A 9267-nucleotide genomic window follows, 5' to 3' on the forward strand; every position below is an offset into this window, starting at 1 on the left:
GCTTAATTGAAGATTCTTACCTTAGTCTTCTTTTTGGCCTGTAATTTGCGATTAAATAAAAAGGGTGTTTTTTTTAGAAAAAATCGAAGTTTGTGCCGGTAATGTGCCTAAACATTTTATTAAAAATGAATGTCTTTTTAACCATATAAGACTTAATTTGATATCCCACCATCTTTAAAAGGGTATTATTTTCTTTGCAAAGTAGGAAAATTAAGAAAATAAGTTGCAGTGACAGTGTTAAGAATAAAATTTTTAAAAAATTTACGAAATCAGTTATATTATAATTTTCAAATCAGATTATAACCTGTGAAATTATATATCTTTGGCTGTTATCTATTAAGATGAAGTTTTAAGAAAGTAGAATAGGCTTAAAAAGTAATTTTTTGTTTCTCTTTTTGGCCTACCTCTCGGTGTGGAACAATCAAACCATGGCGTTCAGAGTGTGCACAAATTTTATAACTACTATCCTTTTAAAACTTTCTCTATCAATTGCAAGAATTTCCTAAAAAAGTTACACAGAATATTATAAAAACTTTAATTACAATGAATTTATAAAAATTAGCACTGGGGTAGAATATGCTGCTCCCGTGGCTTTTAGTAACTGAGCTAAAATTATAGCTGTTACTTATTTAAGCATTTTGATAATACTTCTGACGTCTATATATCTAAATTAAGCGGTGCGAGTAAAGGTAAAAGGTAAAATATATTATTTCACGCTTACGAGGGATCCTGCGCTTGTCAAAAATTACAATTAACTTAAATTATTCTGCTTAAAGTATGGTTCATATTCTTAAAACTACGCTTAAAATAAAAAATTATTTGACATGCATATACTGTTGTATTGCTTAGTTTTTAGAATTAAGTAATTTCTAGTTTTATAAAAAATTCGACCAAATATATTAAGATTCATTGATCGATTTACAAACCAAACTTAAAAAAAAAAATTTTAAAAGTAGGGAAAGCGAGCAATTAATAATTTACTTAAGCCACAGCTTTAAGCGGAAAGCATCCGCACCATTCATATAATACCTGTTAAAAAAAACTTTACTAATGTTTTAAATAGGTTTATAAAAGTGGGCACCTATACAAACGTTTATGACGAATAAACCCTAAATTCTCATATAATTTAAGCGAAAGTTCGTTGGAAACTTCAGTTTCTAAAAATATCTTTGAAAAGATTAAAAAAGTCCTCCAAAAGTAACAGAAAATATGTGCCTCCTCACAATTCTCTAAACGCATAGCCCGAATAGCAGCAACGGTTAAGGCGGTACCTGCAAAAATAATTTAAAAAAAAAATTTTAAAGGAAAGTGAGTTAAAAAGTTAAGTAACCGACGCGTCGCCCTCTGTGCATATTATCTACCACCAACATTGCGATGTATCCTCGCAACTTGTTATAGTGTTCTTCCATTTTGCCAACGATTACTCCAATACAAGTTGTATTTTCCAAGCACTATAAATAATTAATAATGAGGGCTTTATTTTAGTTAGAAATTATTACCAAAAAACATAGGTGGGGCCAAGAATGAAGAAAATAACGATAAGTATAAATTGAATAGGGTTCAGACAAATTATTCATCGTTAAAGTAGATATATCTTTTAGTCGGGTTTCCCCCGTGTACGTTACAACTTTATACGAGTCTAGAATAAATATAACGCTAAGTTGTATAAACGATAAGCAACAAGACCACCAACAATAAAAAGGTTGTACCAGGAAGAAAAAATTCTTCGTTTACTTCTTTAGATATACCTTCACACATAAGCTTTTTATCCTCGCGAATATTTTCGATTATAGTGCCATAACTTGAGTAAGTAAGAGAAGAAAAGGAATTGAGGTGATGGGTGCCGCCATCCTGAGAAACTTGAATATTAGACTCAGACCCGGAAGATATTTTGCAACTTTCATTAAATTTCAAAGAATTCACTAAAGTAAAAATAAATCGAAGTCATCTTTATAAAGCCTGTTAGTGCAATATACAATGCAAGGAAGTAAATACTTAATGCTTCGGGGCAAGCATGCGGCAAAGTAGGAGTCATACCAACCCTTCTTTAACTGCATTTATCCCAATTTTAACAGAAGCTCCAGAATAATAAAGTCCGACTGGTTCATTTTTAATTTATAAATATCAAAGTAATATAAAGTACTATAAGTTTAAAATATTTTGATGGAAAAAAAAAATTAATTCATGTGCACAACCAACATGAACCTTTATTTTCTGGTTGTATAGTCAAAAACTATAGAATATTAATACCACTGCCGACAAACATACCTATATATATAATTTTTTGATAGGTAAAAGTCAGCCTCAGCTTTTTAATGTTATTGTTACTTTAGATTGCAAAAGGATATTGTTTTTAGTTGAAAACTTGTAACGCCTAACCATCCAGTTTACATTTTCCCCTAACGTACGTATCTATATGTATAACTGAATGTCTCAAATAATTGATTTCTGCTTTGAGACGCCAACGGCGTTCAACACAGGAAACATCGGTTGTAATGACTGATGAAGCTATAAAGATTATACTTAGGTTATCAGCAAGATATATACTTTCAACTTATTAACATAGTCAGAGCTTCCTCGATAAATGTGGCGGAGCTTAGTTCTTCAAAAAAAAATGAAGCACTCGTCATAATCATGAGTCTCTGTCAGCTCTGCAAAGCCCAAAGATGCTGGAAACTTTTTCTGTAGAATTTAGCGGGGTTTTGTTCGTTGTGAGCAGCATAAAAGTATTTCCACAAGCAGTTAAAAACTAGATAACATGTTCTGGAAGCCCCCGCAAGGATCGAGAACACAAAAAGCTGCACTTGAAAAAGATACCAAGGAACTCGGGCGGCACGGGTTTGCTCCGCGGCAACAACGCACATGGCGAAAGTGTGGATACGCTTGCGTCTTATAACCTTCGCCTTCACTACAGGTTAGGCGGCTGTCCATTGAGCTAGTAGGCAATCCTGCTTGAGTTGGGCGATGAGTAATAGATATATAAGGGTTACCAAATATAATATGTTGAGTTCTTATAAATGTCCTTTCGTCATACCCGACATAACCAAGGAGGCCCGTCTTTTTAGACTTTGACTTACAACTCAGCCATCACGACATGGAAGTTAACTACCCTCTCGATTACGAGTCTGCTTTTTTGGCTTGCCGTTCTTCAGCACTAGTTCCTCTTTTAAGAAAACAAAATTAGCTGCTACACGTCATAACCTCCAGCTAAAGTCGCTGAGCACCTCTTAAAGCAATACCTTTGCAATTTACGTTAGCTATTGAGCCTAATAAACGCTGTAAGCGTAATGCGTTTTATGCGTTTTTTTCGGTGGGGTAGGAAGAAAACAGTTAAGACTTTGCACATGGCTTAAAAATAAGTTAAATTAAATTACAAAACTATAAATTTTCTTGTTTTCTTATATATTTGTTTATCAAATTTATATTTACTTTCTAACGGTAAGCATTCCCTTCCTGCGAAACTACCAACTGGAAAAGGTTGGCACTCCCCGCATGTTGCACGCAGCGTTTTCCCTACTGACTTTTTTTTGTTTAGGTCTGGTAATCATTTGTTAGGCCTATCTTTCATAATAAAGATATTATACGTGCAGCGCACTTTTAATCTCGGCTTGAACTTTTACTAAAGAATTTACAAATAATATGGTATTGTCAACACTTTATTTTTGACTCGATTTATAAATTATATTTTTTATATATATCAAAGGCTAAAGTGGAAGTTAAAGACTTAACTCGCGTTGAAAGGATAGGTACTGTTTTTATGTTTTTATGTAACACTTTATGGTTTTTATGGTTTAAAAATTATTAAGTATAGAACTTTATTCACTCCTAAAACAGGTGCCCATTCCCATATTCGGGGATTAGGTTTGAATGATTTATTAGAGGCTCGTCTTAACTCTGAGGGGATGGTAGTAGTAGTATTTACTCTAAGAATAAATTTTTTATTTCTGAGTATAAAGGTAGGGCAAGAGGAGGCCAGAAGAGCGGCTGGAATGATCTGCGAAATGATTAAAGAAGGCCTCTTCTTTAGGAGTTATATAAACTTAAAAGTAATTTTAAGCAGGTAAAATTGCCGGAAGAGCAGTATTAATTGCTGGTCAACCTGGAACAGGAAAAACTGCTATTGCAATGGGTTATACCATTATCTATCTTAATCTTATTAAGAAAGCTTTATTAGTTTATTGTTTATGCTTGCGGACGTATATAGCCATGGCCCAGAGTCTGGGCCACGATACTCCCTTCACCTCCATTTCTGCTAGTGAAATATTTTCGTTAGAAATGAGCAGGACGGAGGCCTTGACCCACGCCTTTAGACGCTCCATTGGGGTTCGCATTAAGTGCGCTTAATATATTGAAATTTGCTTTAAATTAAAGTTAACTTCCCATTGCTTTAGAGAAGAGGCAGAAGTTATTGAGGGAGAAGTTGTCGAAATACAGATTGACAGACCCGTTTGTGGTTCCGTAAGTATTTTTTATTTTTATTTAAACCTTTTTTCAACTTTCGTTTTAAGGGATCGAAAGTAGGAAAACTTACTATGAAAACCACCGAAATGGAAACCATCTACGACCTTGGGGCAAAGATGATCGAGAGCTTAACAAAAGAAAAAGTTCAAGAAGGGTTCATATGTATTCTCATTCTATTTTATAACAATTTTTTAAATGCGATGTATGCAAAGAGATGTGATACACATCGACAAGCTGACCGGCCGTATTTCCAAGCTGGGCCGCTCGTTTTCCCGAGCTAGAGACTTCGACGCCACCGCAGCAAACGTAGATTTTGTTGCTTTTTCTGCATAGATGGCTCTCGCAAGGCCAGGTGCTTAACTGTATTCGCAGACACGCTTCGTTTCATGTCCAGAAGGGGAACTTCAAAAACATAAGGAAGTGGTTCATACGGTTTCCCTCCACGAGATTGACGTGATTAACAGCCGCCACCAAGGGTTCTTGGCCTTATTTTCTGGTTTGCTTGCTAACCGTGGATATAGTTGTACTGAGCTTCTCTACAACTAATTTTTTATACAACAAAGGGGAGACTGGAGAAATCAAGCCTGAAGTTCGTGACCAAATCGATGCAAAAATTGCGGAATGGTGTTTAGAAAAAAAAGCGGAGCTCGTAATTGTGCATAAAATTTAATTAACGTGTTATTACTTATACTTACACTGAAGGTACCCGGCGTGCTTTTTATAGACGAAGTCCACATGCTCGATCTTGAATGCTTTTCATTCTTAAACCGCGCCCTTGAAAATAAAATGGCGCCCATCCTCGTCATGGCCACCAATCGAGGGATTACCAAAGTAAGAGGCACCAATTATAAGAGCCCGCATGGTGCGCCATAATTTTTTTTTATTAATATGAACATCGACAAATATTAATGCCGAAGGAATGCCGCTGGACCTACTGGATCGCTTGCTGATCATCACCACCAGGCCATACACTAATGACGAGATACGACTCATCCTTTCTATTCGGTGCATCCCTTTTACCCGCACAAGAATTTATTTCTTCACGTATGCTTACACATGTCTTTTGTACTAACTTCAGCTGCGAAGAAGAAGACGTTAAAATGGAGAGCGCTGCGCTGGACGTGCTAGCCAAGATAAGCGCGGAGACATCTCTGCGGTACGGCATACAGCTTATCACGACCGCCAGCATCATTTGCTACAGAAGAAATGTGCCTCTTTCTTTTGCGTGTGTATTCGACTCCTGTTAAAAACCTTTCAGGACGAGGCTGTCTCGGTGAGCGACGTGGAAAGAGTCTACTCTCTTTTTGTTGATGAAGCGCGTTCTACGCAGTTTTTAAGGGAGTACCAAAATGACTTTTTAGGCGACGAGAACGTTTTAGACGGAGACATGGTTATGGCCACGCAATAACTGCATTGTGTTTATTATTGTTCAAAGTAGCTAGTAGTCATCTCCACGAGTAAGAACTTCTTTGCAAGTGGGCCTGACAATAGCTATAATAAAGACTTTTATAATAAAAAAGTGAAGAGAACCTCAACAGAATAGTGTGTTCGAATTGCGCAGTGTAGGAGCCCTTCACGTCCACCAATGGCGGATAGGCATCTATAATTCCGCTGTCGCACAGACTTTTAAGTGCAAAAGAGTACCTAATATTTCCGCGTAAGGCTAATGCCCATTCAATAAGTTACTCAGAGAGTACTTACCGTTGCTCTCCAATGAAGTCAAGGTAGCGTGGGCAAAAGGCCAGCGTGCCAAAGTGCTTATTGATGGTATTCAAAAGCTGCCTTGCCCTCTGCAAACTTTTCCAGGTCAACATGCAAATAAACAAAAACCAGCTAACGTTACCGAATGGGCGCCCGACGGCCGGCAAAGTTTTTCATGTAATGACTGCAATCCAGATCATCTCTAACGTGTCCTCTTCCCGTTGAGCCAAATGTCTCAATAGCGTAAAATTCTCCTTCCTGTAGGAAAAGAAAACGTAACATGATAAAGGCCATTGGTGCTAAAAGGTCTGCTGTACCTCCATCCGGTCCGTTTCACCGCCACCTTTAACGATTGGAACATTTTTCCCCCCGTGTATCCTGTATCGATCAATAGAATGTCCGCTCAAGTTATTGATTGGCTTGACTAGGCGCAGTCGTATATAAATGGTGCGAAAAATATGGAAGACTTAGGCAATGTACTCTGCTTCGTTTCACCGCCCAACTCAATTTCGTAGGACTCCATAACCTCTTGCACAGCCGCTCCAATGTCGCACAGTCGGACGTCGATCCCCGCCGTACGGATCCCTTTGCTAAGTGTTAAGGCCATTTTTCCTTTACAATATTAGATGCAGGCCTGTATTAGTAGCATCCTTGACTGCGGCAACCAACGGGTCGTATCTGGGATTGGCTGTCCAAGTAAAGGCGCAGTCAATAATTAGTCCTGAAGGGCCAAAAGAAAAATTTAACGAAAACCTATTGGCCATCAAAGTATTAATACACCATTCACGTGAGTTCCAAAGTCGACCTTGCACACGTCGTCGTACTGCAGAACGGTGGGATCCCCTCTATTTGGAGTGTAGTGGGCTGCCACGTGATTTAATGAACAACCAGTGGGAAAAGCGATACCTAAGGCAAACCCCCACCAAAAAAAAAAAAAAAAAAATTAAATTAAAAATCAAGAAATTTTACTTCTTCTGTACCGGCTTTAAGGCCGTTTTCCTTAATTAACGTTCGCACAGCGTGCTCAGCCCTCTCGCAAATCTCAATCATTGTTAAACCTGGTTTCATAAATTCTCGAAGATCTTTTCTTACTATACGGTGAACCTTTTAAATCTATTAGATAAATATATTATAAAAAATAAAGGACTAAAAAAGAAAAGACTTCTGCTGCCTTTCTGGCGTCATTGTACATATCTTCAGACAACCTATCCAAGGCTCTTTTTTCTTCATTCGTACATCTATAGGAGTTCCTTACAAATATATATAAGAAAAGGTTATCTACTTAAGTATAAGAGAAGCTTACTCTTCGATGTAGTCTTGAATTTCACCTTGAGGATAAATTTTTGTAGGAAACAAGTCTTCGACAGAACTTACAGGCCAAGTAGGAGGTTCAAAAGTCTTGGTAGCGTTACTGGTCTCTAGGAGCAAAAAATTATTTAAAAAGAAAAACAAGTTAACAACGAGCACCCTTTTTAGATTTATTTTTCCTTTTAAATTTAGAGTACTTCGAAGTTTTTTTAGCCTTTAAAATAAAATAAATTTATTAGTTAAAATAATTCTAAAAAATTAAAAGTTAATAATTAAAAGTTAATAAGATAGTAGACCATTAAAGAAATCAAATAAGATACATACTGCAAAAAAACTCCAAACTATATAATATGTGTAACAATAAATAAAATTTATAAATTACAATGAGAACCTTCTCAAAATCTATAGTCTTTATAATATCCTCTAAACGATCATCCGTAGAGCTCATCTGCACTATTTTCTCTGACCGCTGTCCATCGAAAATCAGAATATAATATGATCTTCCACGTGGGCTATTCGACTAAAGTAGTGGTTAAAGTGTACCTACGCCAAGAAAATAATCAGCATTAAAAAAAAGTAGGGTAGGACGAACAGAAAAAGAAATATGTTAGTTTATTAAGTTCCTCTTTGAGAGTATTTATAGTACTTTACAGGTGCCTTATTCACTCTTAAAAAGTGAATAATACGGTTTACTATATCGGTGGCAAGAAATTCTAATATAATAGTTACAATCTTAAAAGTAGAAAACCCCCGTCATCTTATCAATTCAGAAACCATTACTTCTATCCAAATAGGTAGGAAGCAATAAATTTTCTTTCATTATTATCATTCTTAGATAATAACTACCATAGAACAATAATTGCTACCATATAACTTTAGCAATGATTAATTAATCTTGTGTTCTGAACCAGACACGATACTAGTTTATATATTCTCGTCCTCAATCAATTTAAATCTACAGGGGCTCCTCCCTTCTGGGGGAGGGTGAGGAGCTCATATTTTGGGGGACCTGGCTGGCAGTGGTGCTGACTGGTGTCTCCAGGTGTCTTCGGATCTTGTGCCTTAGGGTGCCTCTCCCGGTGGTGGTTTTTAGCAGTTTTCTACCATACTAATCTACTTGGACAGTCATTATAGCTTCACAAAGAGAGTACACTGATGGGTACTCGTCCTAACTCCTGAATAAGAGAAGAATTCAGATTAAGCGACCTAAGGTCTCTTACGAAGACTGTCCGTAGTATGCCAGTGCCTAAAAAAAAATTCGATCTCGTTTTGATTCTCCCTCATGCTCACGTGTTTTTTATTTATCTTTATTGGGGACCGCTTAGAAAATTATAAGAAATATTATATAAAACATATAACATAATAAATGGAAATTTAATTATACACTTTCAGTAGAACCAAACAAACTGCTGGTTATTAATAAGGTGAAACAGCTGCTTTTTAACATTCAGTAGAAAGAGTTTTGTGCATTAACATAATATATTTGATCTTTATGTTAATTTTCACTTCTGGTTGTATTAATTTTTAACCTTGAAACAAATATGCACAAACATTTTTCTTTTTCGGGTGTTACCTTAAATACCTCCAAAAATAATTATATACTTTGTAAAACTGCAATAAAACTGGTTTTTCTTTAAAAAACACAACTTAATTTCGTTAATCTTTATTAAGTTGTTTCGTGGGCTCTTCAATAAAAAAAATTGTGCTTTTAGAATGTTAACCTGGAGGTCAACGCTATTGGTACTTATACTTTTGTTGATAACAATTTTCCATGCCTCCTTGAAGCACGGAAAAAAT

The 9267-nt window shown here is 36.2% G+C and overlaps 3 protein-coding genes across 3 annotated transcripts; 1 reads left to right on the plus strand and 2 right to left on the minus strand.

Moving 5' to 3' along the window:
• Window positions 1-20: 20 nt before the first annotated feature.
• On the minus strand, window positions 21-2035 carry LOC135121308 (uncharacterized; the record flags this gene model as incomplete). The annotated part of the gene is made up of 6 exons (XM_064045628.1): window positions 1996-2035; window positions 1710-1922; window positions 1500-1639; window positions 1331-1451; window positions 1216-1271; window positions 21-38 (listed from the first exon to the last, which is right to left on the minus strand). Coding segments are annotated over exons 1-6 (588 nt in total), but the record flags the coding sequence as incomplete, so codon positions are not given.
• Window positions 2036-3405: 1370 nt separating this feature from the next.
• On the plus strand, window positions 3406-5935 carry LOC135121304 (ruvB-like 2). The gene is made up of 16 exons (XM_064045619.1): window positions 3406-3477; window positions 3536-3642; window positions 3704-3746; window positions 3835-3905; window positions 3957-4014; window positions 4061-4129; window positions 4205-4334; window positions 4392-4458; window positions 4509-4615; window positions 4674-4767; window positions 4834-4957; window positions 5025-5110; window positions 5164-5323; window positions 5379-5466; window positions 5540-5669; window positions 5720-5935. The coding sequence occupies exons 2-16, from the start codon at window positions 3640-3642 to the stop codon at window positions 5867-5869; spliced, it is 1380 nt and encodes a 459-aa protein (XP_063901689.1). The 5' UTR covers window positions 3406-3477; window positions 3536-3639; the 3' UTR covers window positions 5870-5935.
• LOC135121310 (uncharacterized) lies at window positions 5847-7918 on the minus strand. The gene is made up of 13 exons (XM_064045629.1): window positions 7862-7918; window positions 7630-7684; window positions 7466-7580; window positions 7325-7412; window positions 7143-7266; window positions 6943-7068; window positions 6797-6883; window positions 6643-6747; window positions 6480-6586; window positions 6305-6420; window positions 6163-6258; window positions 5992-6105; window positions 5847-5942 (listed from the first exon to the last, which is right to left on the minus strand). The coding sequence occupies exons 1-13, from the start codon at window positions 7916-7918 to the stop codon at window positions 5900-5902; spliced, it is 1233 nt and encodes a 410-aa protein (XP_063901699.1). The 3' UTR covers window positions 5847-5899.
• Window positions 7919-9267: the final 1349 nt, after the last annotated feature.

Source organism: Zophobas morio, unplaced genomic scaffold, assembly GCF_036711695.1.
Source record: "Zophobas morio isolate AGI-343-1 ecotype UQ-CSIRO unplaced genomic scaffold, CSIRO_AGI_Zmor_V1 ptg000548l, whole genome shotgun sequence".
In the NCBI taxonomy this organism is placed as follows: domain Eukaryota; kingdom Metazoa; phylum Arthropoda; class Insecta; order Coleoptera; family Tenebrionidae; genus Zophobas; species Zophobas morio.